The sequence below is a fragment of the Metschnikowia bicuspidata genome, assembly GCF_001664035.1.
Source record: "Metschnikowia bicuspidata var. bicuspidata NRRL YB-4993 chromosome Unknown METBIscaffold_2, whole genome shotgun sequence".
Classification (NCBI taxonomy): domain Eukaryota; kingdom Fungi; phylum Ascomycota; class Pichiomycetes; order Serinales; family Metschnikowiaceae; genus Metschnikowia; species Metschnikowia bicuspidata.
The window spans coordinates 1,681,586-1,695,224 of NW_017387732.1; the positions used below are offsets into that span (position 1 = coordinate 1,681,586).

The window sequence follows — 13,639 nt, forward strand, 5'->3', positions numbered from 1 at the left end:
GGGGGGGGGGAGATTAAGAGAGGAATGCAAGAGAGTGGATTAGGAGAGTAATTCTAGAGAGTAAATTAAGAGAGTAGATTGAGAGTAGATTGAAAGTAGATTCGATAGAAAGTAGATGGAGATAAAGAGTAGACGCTGATAAAGAGTAGATGTAGATAAAGAGTAGATGTAGATATAGTGGACTTAGAGAGGACGTCAAAGAGTACATCGGGAGTGAGTGAGAGAGTAGATCAAGAGAGTAGACCAAAAGTACATTAAGAGTAGAATATAAGTGAATGATAGAGTAGATCAAAAGTACATTAAGAGTGGAATAAAAGTGAATCATAGGGTAGTTCAAGAGAGCAAGAATGGAACATAACTGAAACAAGAGTAAAATGAGCAAACAAAAGTGAACTCATGGAACATATTTATGAGTAGATTCAAGACAGGGCCTGAGGCAATAACGGAACAAAATATGGAGAGTGGGAGGAGACCCACTTCGTGCTGATGGCTGGACGGCAGAAACAGCAGAGGAGAGCCGGGATTGAATATAGCAGAGACGATAGAGAAATATGGTGGAGCCGAGAAAGTGGAGAATTCGGGGCGGAAAACAGGGAATTGGAACAGACAACTAGGACTCTTAAATAAAGAATTGGGACTATGAAAGTGCGCCCCAACTCCACTGATGTCACCTCATTCCCAGAGATATAGGGGTGCCGCAAAACCAGACAAAACGGACACCCCTAGAGACGCCCTTCACAGGATTCATCCGCCAATGGACCCAAGCCGCCTCTATTCCAGATTTCGGCCACATGCACACCCAGCCAAAATATTGAAGAGTGGAATCCCGCCGATTCCGCGTCGATCAGTGTGCCCTGCAATAAAAAAGCCAGGATCTAGACTGTGCCCAAAGGCTAATCGATGACATCAATGATATGCAAGGCAGGCACATCGGCCTCTGTCTGGTGGCTTGGTTGTGTGTTGATGTCAACACGGGGAATGCCCCCTCTACTTGCTTGCTGCTTGCTTGTTCTATTCGTTTGCTCTGGAAATCTATACGGCCATTCCGAGATCCGCCAGCCCACTCCGATTCCACCCAATGTTCCGCGCCGTTTCCAGTGCCAGTCCCTTCCGGGACCAGCCAATTTAGTTTACTCAAATGGCGCTGATTTCGGAGTTCCGCCCGCAATTCTTGATGCTGCCCACTATTGCTCTTGCTAATTTAACCATGTGGCTTGGGCTCCATATGCAGTGCGTCTGCGTATAGCCCGGTGACCCCTCTGTTTTTTGTGACACAGCATGACGTGAGTTTTGACCTGGCGTTCCCAGACCTCCCGATCGAGCCCAAGTATCAAAACATGACTTTGGGCCCTAATTTGACTGGACTGAAAGCATGCCTGGCGGGCCGGGCCGCCCCTGCCTGCAGGACTGAAGTCGACTTACGACGCAGCGCATTAATTGGGTGCGAAATCTCTGTTCTGCCCACGTCATAGCAAGGAATACCGAAAACGTCCCATCATAAGCCCCAGAAGACCCCGAAAACTGTCCGAACAAACCTCCGGGCACAGGAACGAGGCACGAGCCGTGCCCCTTACACACAGGAGCGACATGCGCAGCAAGCACGTTTCTTTTTCCTTTGGGGTTCTCGTTGTCTACTCTGTTGTCTAGAGTGGAATATAGAATTGCGCGTGTTCACTTTCTATGCCTGGGTCACTGTTTTGGATCTGGGCCCTACCGGTATTCAGCGGCTTTCCTGAAATTTTTGCTTCTCAAAGTATTTACTCAGGCATGGGAGTAGAAGTGAGTAGTTCAAGGCTATTTCTTAGAAATTCGTGGCAAGGCCACTTCTTCGATACTCCTTGCCTAGGCCATTTCTCGAGACTGTTCAGGGCCATTTATTTTGGTAAGTATTTTTAAGGCCATTTTCGGATGATGCTGTCATGCTGCCGTAACGTTCAAATTGATCAGCGGCATTATGTGTGCTTTTATCTCCCTCGTGTTGTATCTCATTACTCGTATAATCCCTTGTGTTATATCTCATTTCAGGCGGCCCGTAGCTGGAGATCTATCTGTATGCCAGCTCATAAAGCAGTTGACTGGAGTGACAGGCCTGGGAGCCACACCCAGAATCCCGCACTTTCGTTAGGTCGCTGAAGTTTACACGTGGTGGAAGTCTTAATCCAACCGGAATATATACCCATAAAAGCAAGAAGGGACACTGCTGCGCTCGTCATGTACCATCCTGTGATATAAAGACTTGAAGGCGAATCAGGGCGTTTGACGTGATATCAGAAAAAAATGAGAAGCAGTGTCGTTTGAAAGCAGAGTATATGGGTCTCACGACAGTTGGAATTAATATACAACGCCGTAGAATAGATCTTGGGTGCTGACGTGAATCAATCACCAGACGGGTTCGACCATGCATCAGATCTTGACACGAGTAGCTGACTCTTTGTGGCTTTGATTGTATTGAAAAGGGGTGATTGCATTGAGAGGTTTATACGTGACTCAGCTACAGCAAAAAGATGGGAGGCTTTCAGAAATACCAGCAGAATGGCCAGGCTTGTAATTCCATCAGCAGATGGGCACAGGCAGGAGGATTTGGATCCAGTACTGATCGAAACCCAGACTATTGCCCTACCATCAGGTGTCCCCGAAATTGCGCCTGTGCATCTACGTTTGCCATATAAAGAGCATGTGGAAACTCAGTGGTTTGACTATTTTTGTGACGAGACAGCGCTTTTTGAACTCTGGGGCTTGTGGTTTCATAGAGCAAGGAATGGTCCTCGCGAAGGCCATTGATGTGGTGAAAAGTAGTGTCTGTCAAAAGGCACATATACCCAGAGCGTGCTGCTGCCCTAGAGATGGAGTGAGCACCACCCAGCCATGATTTGGGCCGTCAGCCGCTGTAATCCATGAATCTGAGCAGACAGAGCTGCAGCAACAAAGTGAAGAGCCATCGAGAAGGCGTTTTGCGGGGCTGCTAGTGGATAGTAGCGAGAGGTCCAGGGGTTCATGTCGGTTGACTGTACTGAGAAAAAAAGCCACGCACTGGTGGGTTCTGGTTTCCGAGGCACCTGCTGGGGCCAGGCACCAGATTTCAGAGGCGTGCCGGGGAATATTGCCGCAAGTGCTTGTACAATGGCTCAGGCTCGATTACGAGAAGCAGCTTGCGTGGCCCGAAGCGGTTTCAGCAAGGCGGTCTCAGCAAAGCAGCCTTAAGCGGTTTCAACAAAGCAGCCTAAAGAAAGCGGTTTCAGCAAAGCAGCCTAAAGAAAGCGGTTTCAGCAAAGCAGCATTAAGAAAGCGGTTTCAACAAAGCAGCCTAAAGAAAGCGATCTCAGCAAAGCAGCCTAAAGAAAGCGGTTTCAGCAAAGCAGCCTTAAGAAAGCGATCTCAGCAAAGCAGCCTTAAGAAAGCGGTTTCAACAAAGCAGCCTAAGGAAAGCGGTTTCAGCAAAGCAGCATTAAGAAAGCGGTTTCAACAAAGCAGCCTAAGGAAAGCAATCTCAGCAAAGCAGCCTAAAGAAAGCGGTTTCAGCAAAGCAGCCTTAAGAAAGCGGTCTCACCAAAGCAGCCTTAAGAAAACAATTTCAACAGGGCGGTCTCACCAAAACAGCCTCAAGAAAGCGGTCTCACCAAACACAGCCTCAGCCCACAGCCAACCCCTATCGGCCCCGGAGCGTCTCGCGCCAGGCCGTGAACTCGGGCGTCAAGATGCCGCCGTGGCGCAAGCGCCGGTTCTCGTCGCCCACGCACTCGCTCAACATGAACGAGCGCGAGCCCGGGTCGTAGTCGAGCTTGTACGCGCTGCGCTCGTCCGCCACGTCGACGGTCTGCACGAGCCAGTCCAACACCGCGCCGTACCAGCGCAACGCGTTGGTGCACAAAAGCGGCGCGCCGCTGCGCCCGGCCACCGCGCTGTCCTTGATCATGAGCGGCACCTCCTCGGTGCGGTACACCTCCACGTCGCGCAACACGTAGTTGTCGTCGCGGAACCCGTAGACCATGCGGGGAACGCCCAAGAGGAAGCACTGGGCCCACGTGCGGAAGAGCTTCTTCTCGAACTGCGCCGCCTGCTGCGGCGTCTCGACCACGCGGCTGGTCTTCAACTCCGCGTAATGCGCAAGCACGTCCGCCGCGTTGTCCGGGAGGTAGTCCCACACACAGTCGACCTCGCCGGCCAAGAGCGTCTTGACTCTGCCCACGCCCGTGCGCACCACGCTGATGTACTGCTCGTAGTTGCTGACCACTTTCTTGTGCCGCTTCTCGATGGCCGCGCGCGGCGTGTGCGCCCAGGGCCGCGGAAGCGTGGCCACGGCCTCGAACTTGTAGCCGCCGTACTCGCAGGTGCGCAAGTGTTTCTCCTTGGCCGCGTCGGCGCCGAGGCGCTGCTGCTCCGCGGCCCGTTTCTTCAAGTCGAGCTCGTCGTCGTTCTTGAGGAAAATCTGCCCGTCGTACGCGAGCACGTGCAAGTGGATCTCGCTGTTCAAGTCGTAGGGCAACGTGAGGAGCCTGGTCATCACGCCGCGGAAGCTGATGATGTCGGCCCGCACCTTCTTGCCGGAGGTCTGTTCGTGCTGCTGCAAGCACCGCAAAAGCAGCGGGAAGTCCGCGGTGTTCTGCGCGTCGGGGATCTTCTTGAACGAGCCGAGCCCGGCCTGGAGGCTGATGTTCTTGTCCACGTACGCGTCGGGGAAGTAGAAGTAGTTGAGGCCCTGCAGCTTGGCCTCCTTGTCGTCCGTCTGCCACCCGCCGTCGGCGTTGCGCGAGTAGCTGAAAAGCTCCTTGGGCTGTTTGAGCGCCGTGGTCTCTGCCCGCGTAGAGAGCGGGAGGGTGTGGTTCATGTGCGTGGGGTTTTGGGGCGGGCCGAAAGAAGGGTGTAGTTGATGGTTGGGGTTTTCGCGCTGCGCGAGGCCCTGGCGCTGGGGCCGCGCCAGGTTTGGGGCCGCGCCAGACTTGGGGCCGTTTTGGGGCCGATTTGGGGCCGATTTGGGGCAGGGCCGGGGCAGGGCTGGGGCCGCGCCAGATGGCCCGGTGGGGCGGGCCGCAGCCTGGGCCTGGCGGCGTGGGTATGTTTGGATTTGCGTGGGTATTTTTTTTTTTTGCGTGGCTGGGCTTTGGGCCTGGGGCTTTTGGGGTGTTTTCGGGGTGCTGTGCGGGTGCCATATGTGCTACATGTGCTTTAGAGGTGCTCTAGAGGTGTTCTATAGGTGTTCTATAGGTGCTTTATTGGTGCTATTATGGTGCTTTACTGGTGCTGTAAGGTGCTATACGTGCTACATGTGCTCTATACGTGCTACTATGGGGCTTTATAGGTGTTCTATAGGTGCTTCATAGGATTCTATGGGTGCTTCATAGGTGTTCTATGGGTGCTTTATGGTGGTTTTATGGTGCTTTGCTGATGCTATATGGCGCTTTATTGACACTTTATTGGTTCTTTGCTGGTACTTTATTGATTCTTTGTTGGTGCTATTATGGTGCTCGATAGGTGCTTATTTATTTATTTTTCATACTTTTACTTATATAATCTTTTCTACTATAATTATCTGATCTATATATACTCTATTATTAGAATAAAGTATGAAATAAGTATTTGTATTGATATGGATATTTAGTTTATTCGTATTTTTACACCGAATACATTAAGTCTCAAATGGCCAGTTTGTGCTTTAATAGCTGGAAATATATATTTCTAATTAATGGTAACATAAAAGTAAAAAAAAGGAGAATATCCCAAAAGAAACCCTGAGTACAACAAATATTTCATTACTATAATATTCAGATTAAAATTAAAATTAAGATTAAGATCCAAGTATAGTAATGTTAATTTTATACTTTGAAAACATTGATACTTATATAACAATCAAGCTACACCTAATATTAATTTTTGTTTTAAAACCTAGTGGATTTTGCTGGGGATTTATCGGTTCTTTGCTGGCACTTTTTTGGTTCTTTGTTGGTGCTAATACGGTGCTATATTGATGCTATTATAATGCTATTATGGTACAATTATGGTGCTATTGTGATGCTGTTATGATGTGTTACTTGTACTTTTTTCGTTCTTTGTTGGCCCTAGTATGGTGCTTTAAAGATGCTATACTGGTTCTTTGCTGGTACTTTATTTATTCTTCGTTGGTGCTAACATGGTGCTAACATGGTGCTAACATGGTGCTAATATGGTGCTAACATGGTGCTTATATGTGGGATGGGTGCGAAAGTGCTGGGCCAACTCGATGGCCAGGATGGCAAGAAGCGAAAGAAAAAATCTTCCTTACATTCCGTGTCGACAAAAACTAGACAACTGCCGTGGCATCAGGTACGGGGCCACTGCCTGTATTCTTGTTTTTTGTAAGGCGAGGACGTGTGGTTCAGAGCTTCTGGAGTTGGAGTTTGCACTGCTGAGCCCATACAGCGGCACATGCCTTTTCTCTGGCCTCAATTGCACCGGCTGGATTCAGAATAGTCTTGTTTCCAGGAGCCGCCGATGATTTTATACAAGACCCCTCTTTAGGTACAGAGAACGCTTTGTGACAACAAATGGATTGTAGCCAGACGCACTAAGTAGAGCCGGCCTAGCCCTACAGACAAGATTACAGAGATCGTATGGGCCCAGATCTCACGGAAGCGTGAAAGCTACAACTAAAACCACGAGCAGGGGTATATGACTAGATATTCAAATAATCTATAATTCAATATCTATTGATATATAATTAAAGATATTTTGACGTAGTTTGTTTCTTTTATTAGCCATATATAGGTGGTATACATTGGTTTTTGGTAGTAGTGCAATCATTAATTCTACATAGATGAATTATTTTTTTTATGATTTCACTTCCCTCTTTCCTTTTATTTAATAGATGAGAAGATAATCCTTCAAAAATTAAATTACCATGAGCTGAACCAATCGTCGTAAGCAGAATATATACGCGTGAGTATATCTTAAACAGTTCAAAGTGCGTGTAATTCGAGCTGGTTTTTGATATCATAATGCTATACTTAATCAGCAAGACTATTATAAATCTCATCATACACATCCGGAGGTGATAGAGAAGATGCACTATGAGTTCACGTTTTGTATTCTTGTTAGATGGAACTGTGCTTTTGCCAGTAATCAAACAAGTTCATGGGGGCAGCCAAACAAAATCAAAGACTATAAGGAAGCTCATATTCAGCCATACAGATTGCCAAACAAAATCAGGAAAATCATACAGGCAGCTCAAATTAAACTCTACAGGCCGCCAAACAAAATACAACAAAATCATACAAGCACGTTGTAAACGAAGCACGCAGATAGCCAAAGAACAAACACAATAATTTAATGGGCCGCCAAGCAGACTCAGATAAAATAATGTGGCCCAAACAATCAAAGATACCCCATGAACAGCTCGTATTGGACTATTCAGGCGGCCAAACAAAACAAAACAAAATCTATACAAAATCAGGAAAATCATATAGCCAGCGAAAGAATGCAATTCAAGATCATATGGGCCTAAACAACCAAGAAAATGATACAAGCAGCTCATATTGAACCATGCAAACAGCCAAACAACATCAGTCATGATTGTAAAGGTAGCTCATAATCGAGCCATAAAAGGAGCCAAAGAAGATCAAATTGGATCACAGCGGCAGTTAATGATCATATAGGCCACCAAACAAAACAATAAAACAAAATGGCCCAGGCAAATCATGATAATTGTACGGGGAGCTCACATAAAACCATTCAGGCTTCCATAATTCTTTCATACCGAATTGAACATGGTCCTAGAGACATCAAAAAAAATCAGCAGCCGAATAAGATCGGGACAACCCTAACAGGTAGCTCATATTAAGAGAATAAAACAGCCAAAAAAAATCAAACAAGATTTTCAGACAGTTCATAACGAAACCGCTCAGACAGAAAGCGAATCCAAGCAAACTCTAGAAGCAGCCAAACAAAATAAAGAAAAATCATAGAGAAAGCTCACATTTAACACACATTCTGCCAAATAGATTCAAAAAAATCATAGAGGCAGTTCACATTAAACTTTACAGGACGACTAACACAATAAACTCATATGAGTAGATCCTATTGAGCCATACAGGTAGCCAAACAAAAAGCAAGATAAAATGGCGCCCAACATAATCAAACAAGCTCATAGGGGCAGCTCATATACGATCATAGACCAAAAAGATCATACAGGCAGCTCAAATGAAACCTTAAAGGTTGCCAAATAAGATCATACAAGCAACAGTCAAAAACCAAGTATATCCTTCCTTGTTTTCTCGCTTTGCAAAAGGAAAGATGTAATCCTGTTTTGTTTCCTAACTCGGGTGGAGACAAGAATAGACTTACCATATCACGCTCTTTGAAACAAGTTGCAAAAAACCTAGAAGGATCGCAGAAAATAGACTTCAAAAGGAGAATAATCTCATGGAAACTCTTTTTGCTTGGCCAAAAGCCCTTTTTGAAGTGGTGCTTTATCAAGCTGCTAGTCAATCAGGCTGTTAGTATATTCAATGATTCGGGAGCTCAATAGAAGCCGGCATGTTCAAATAAATGGGGTATTCTGGCCATGGCCATGTGTCTGGATGATGTAGCATAATCATCGGCAGGATCATGGGAAAACCCACAACCAGACTAATAATGTATCAATGCAGCGAAATAGCTCAAGTAGGCCTCAGCAAGTGAAATACCACATGCGCTCTGCTCGAATAGAACCACCTAAACAGTAGTTTAGCAAGACCTGGCTGAGAGAATGGCGTATATCATCAAAGCAATTTATAGAGTGTCACTGAAGCTGTTTTCATATCCCAAGCACACCAGATAATGCACGCATCTTCGGCTATCTTAAAGCCTGTTTTGTTCTAGAGCCTGGAACTAATAAGGGGAGAAGAAAAGTAGAAAGCAGAACAAGAGGTTCCCGGAAGTAAAAAAGGCAGAATCGTGGCCAGTCGGATCTTTCCATCTCTGTTGTTTCTTAATATTCCATAGTGACAAGTCGCTTCAAGGGCAGGCGCGGAAAACTGCATTTGTTCATTCTTCATTATGAGGCTGGAGGACAGTACTCCTGGTGAACCTTCTTTAATTTTCGTCTGGGAAAATCCATAAACCTTTTTGGTTTTGGCGGACTTAAAAAATCAGTGGCTACAGATTAATACATAGACATGAAAACGGAACTTAGCCGCGGAAAGGCTGTACAGATAAGCTCCATCTTTGTTTCCAAAGGGCGAGAGACCATTTTTTTATTGAATCTTCCATCATCCATCTGATGTCCATCCTGATGAACATACGATTACACATCCTAAAAATGGGATGTTCCATCCCAATAAAAGGCGCTTATTCAATCTGATGAAGATTTACTCGTTTATCCTAATATTGATTGCACCACTCATATAGATATTGATGCACCCACCATCAGGGACATTGAATGTCCTAGCCTCGTTGACATTTGATCACATCTTAATAAACATATGATGACTCAAATCACTGACTTTCTATTCACTCTTCTAAATATACATCCATTCACCCATACTAACAGATATCCAATCACTCATTCTAAGAAACATTGAATCTACATCAGGAATTCCATTCGTCCATCGTCTATCATCATATCTAATCCATTCATTCACTCATCTCAAGAAACATTTCATCAGTCATTCGAACAAACGAATCGTCAAATATCCCAATAAACATAGTCACCATCCCACGAAACATAAACAACCCATATTATCGTCCATCATATATCGTCCATTATATCCCCCATCTAATACCCATCCTACTTCTTGAATGTCTCATCGCAAAAAACATTTGATTACTCATTCTAAGAGACGTGAAGTCACCCATCATTTTATCCATAGACTATCAACATACATCAACCATCCAATCACATGTCCTTATAACGAACTAATCACCCATCCCTGTAAACATATATCACACATCACGATAAACATAAATCATCCAATTAACATAATCATCCATTTCAAGAAGATTAATCGCCCATTTCAATAAAAATATAGTTTTATATCCCAATCTACATATAATTTTTCATCAAACATTTAGTCAGCCATTCTACTAAACATTGAAGAACTCATCCAGATAAAGATTTCACCACGCATCATATCGTTCATCATCTACCATCCATCGGGTATTACTCATCCATTCGAACATTTCTGATCACCCTTTTGAATAAAAGTTGAACCACACAATCTAATATACATTGAATCACCCATTTGAATGAACATTCAAAGACCCACCTATCATCCATCATCTATTATCTATCTTATACATATTTTAATAGACGAATAATTCCATGCCATTAAGAAATCATTCATCCCAAAGAACATAAATCACCCACCACTGCATCACCGATCCTCATATACATCTAGGTACATGTCCAAATATTCAAAACAATCACCCATCCTTATAAAATAAATTCATTGGTCGTTATAGACATGAAATCACCAATCCTAATAAGCATTCAATCATCCACTCCAACGAAGATATAGTTTCTCATCCCAATGACCGTTAGTATTTCACCCCAATAAGCACAAAATCCCTGAAAGCATATAATAAGCCATTTCTAAAAACATGAATCACTCATCCAGGAAGCATTGCACCATCCACCCAGAAATCACTGCACCATCGATCTTAATAAATATCTAAGCAACTGTCCTAATATCCAATTAATCATCCATCCATATAAATCAAGTCATTTATCGTTATAAGCAGAAAATCACACACAATTAGCAATCATCCATTCCAATATGCATAAAATTTCCATCCCAATGAGCACTTGGACACCGATCACAATAAACATTGAATCACCGAAGTCAATAGACATAAATCACCCATCCAGCCAACACTGCCTCACCCATCCAAGAAATATTCAATGCCCCACCTTGAACAATGAATTACCCATCTCTAAAAACATGACTCTCCATCCTAATAAGGATTGACTTAAGCACCCTAATAAACAATCGTCCATCCCAAAAAACACTCATCCATTCCAATGACATAAAATTTCTCACTCCAAGGAACATTTAGTCATTCACCCCAAAAAGCATATAATCACCCATTCTATAGACACTGCCTTACCCATTTTACAAATGTTGCCTTACCCATCGCACCAACACTGTATGATCCAGCCAAGAGACATTCAATGCCGCATTCCAATCAACAATGAATTCCTCATCTCTATAATCATATGATTTCCCATCCTAATAAGGTTTGATAACCCATCCTAATAAAGATTCATCCATCCCAATAAGCAGTCATCCATTCCAGTAAACATGAAAATTCCCCTTCCAACAAATGCGTAGTCACTCCTTACAATAATCATTGAATTACCCATTCTACAAACACTGCCTCGCACATTCCTCAAGTTGTCGCCCCGGTACCACCCCAAATCCAGCCACCTGCTCAAATGTCTCCGCCCCCCACATTGAAAAAACGGCCCTGCCTAATATCGCCTGGCCTTCTCTCCGAAACCGGCCCAGATCCCATCCCAGACGGCCGGCATGATCTCGTGATCCGGTGCGCACTTCCAGCGCACCGCTCACATACTTTCTGAATACTTTCTGGATACTTTCTGAATACTTTCCCAATACTCTCTCAATATTTTCAACACTCTTGCAATACTTTCTGAATACATTCTCAATACTCTCTCGATACTTTCTCAATACTTTTCAATACTCTCTCAATACTTTCTGAATACTTTTTCAATACTCTCTCAATATTTTCTGAATACTTTTTCAATACTATCTTAATTCTTTCTGAATTCTTTCTGAATTCTTTCTAAATACTTTTTGAATTCTTTCCTAATACTTTCTGAATACTTTCTGAATACTCTCCCGGTACTGTACTTTCTCACATACTTTCTGAATACTTTATCAATACTCTCTCGATACTCCCTCAATACTCTCCCAATACTCGCTCAATAAAATACTCTCTCAACACTCTCTCATTACTTTTCAATACCGTTTATTACTCTTCAATACTCTTCAATACTCTCCCAATACTCCCTCAACACTTTCTAAATGCTCTCTCACTACCTTTAAATACTTTTCAATACTCTAAATACTCTCTCAAGACCTTCTCATTCTTGCACATACCCTCGCACGCACTTTCCCAGTACTTTCTCAATCCTCTCTCAACACTCTCTCAACACCCTGCTGCCCTGCAAATCTGCCCCTGTCTTTGCCCCGGCCCCGCGTCTTCCCAGTTGCACCCTGACCCAGCACCGAAATCGCGGCCCCACATGCCGAAGCCCCATGTGCTTGTGGGTTTCTGGATCTTGCTACAAACGGCCGTGCTGGCCACAGAGCGCCTCGGCCAACCGCCGTGCACTTTGCCCCTGCGCCTGCCGCCCGGCCCGGAGCCGGTCCTGGACATAGGCCCTCTGCAGCCGGGCCCCCGGCTTTCTGCCCAGGCCGCCGGCCCGGAGCTTGCGTGTGATTTTCCTGCGGCTCTTGCCGTCACTATATCCGCTAGAAACAGCGACGTGGCCCCGGAACAGGCCCCGGAAAAGACGCCTGCCGCAGGCCCGGCGCCCCGGGGGGCCCACGGGCCACAAGCGCCGGAAGGCCCGCGGCCCCTGCCGTTTTTTCCCGCCGCCAGGGGCGTTTCCGGGCCGGACACTCCTGCCGCGGCCCAGAAAAGCAGTTTGCGTGGCGGCAGCGGCCCCAGCCCCGTGCCGGTGGATTTGGGCGAGCCGCTGCTGGCGCCGGGCGCCCCGGAAAAGCGCAGCAGCGCCGTTTGCGGGGCGTTCGCCGCGAGTCTGCGGCCAGACATGGCGCTTTCGGGACTTGCAAGCCCAGATGGACCCACATATGCTGGGCCTGGCCACGCCAAATCCGGGGAGGAGCATGGGGCCGGAACCGGGGCTCCGCGGGAGCCCAACAACGCCGCTCCCGGTCGTTTTTCGCTGTTTGGTGACGACACGAATGCCACGCCAAGGACGTGTTTCCAGCCGACCGGGGACCCCGACACAGCGGGCGGAAAAGTGTCTTATTCCGGCGGCCGGGTGCGCTTCCCGGGCCTCGGCGCTTTCACTATGCGCGACGTGGAGCGTGGGGGCTCCGGGGACATGGGCTTTCTGGGCCCTGGCTCTCTGGGTTCTGCGGGTCTTGACTCTTCTGGTTCCCCGGGTTCTGACTCTCCGGGTAGTGATTCTTCTGGTTTCTCGGGTCTTGACTCTTTTGGTTCCCCGGGTTCTGACTCTCCGGGTAGTGATTCTTCTGGTTTCTCGGGTCTTGACTCTTTTGGTTCCCCGGGTTCTGACTCTCCGGGTCTTGACTCCTCTGGTTCCTCAGGTGTTGACTCCTCTGGCTCCTCGGGTTCTGACTCTCCTGGCTTCTTGGGTTCTGGCTCCTCTGGTATTGATTCTTCTGGTTCCTCCGATTTTGACTCTTTTGGTTCCTCAGGTTTTGACTCCTCTGGTGACTCAGGTCCTCACTCTCTAGGTCCTGACTCTCTGGGCTTCTCGAGACTTGACGCCCTGGGTTCCCCGAAACTGGACTCCTCTGGCCCGAGTCCTGACACTTCAGACCCACCGGCGCCCAAATCGGCAGGTTCCCCCGCCCCAGAGCCCGCCGCATCCAACTTGGCGCCGATGCCCGGCCACCACCAGGCCGCCTACTCGGCGCACAATCCAGCATACCACCAGGCCGCCAACTACTCC

General features: G+C 46.6%; 1 protein-coding gene across 1 annotated transcript; it reads right to left on the reverse strand.

The window, feature by feature from the left end:
* Window positions 1-3,646: 3,646 nt before the first annotated feature.
* On the reverse strand, window positions 3,647-4,825 carry METBIDRAFT_77782 (decapping nuclease; the record flags this gene model as incomplete). The annotated part of the gene is made up of 1 exon (XM_018858764.1): window positions 3,647-4,825. One exon carries the CDS (start codon window positions 4,823-4,825, stop codon window positions 3,647-3,649), a length of 1,179 nt encoding a protein of 392 aa, XP_018712851.1.
* Between the last annotated feature and the right edge of the window lie 8,814 nt (window positions 4,826-13,639).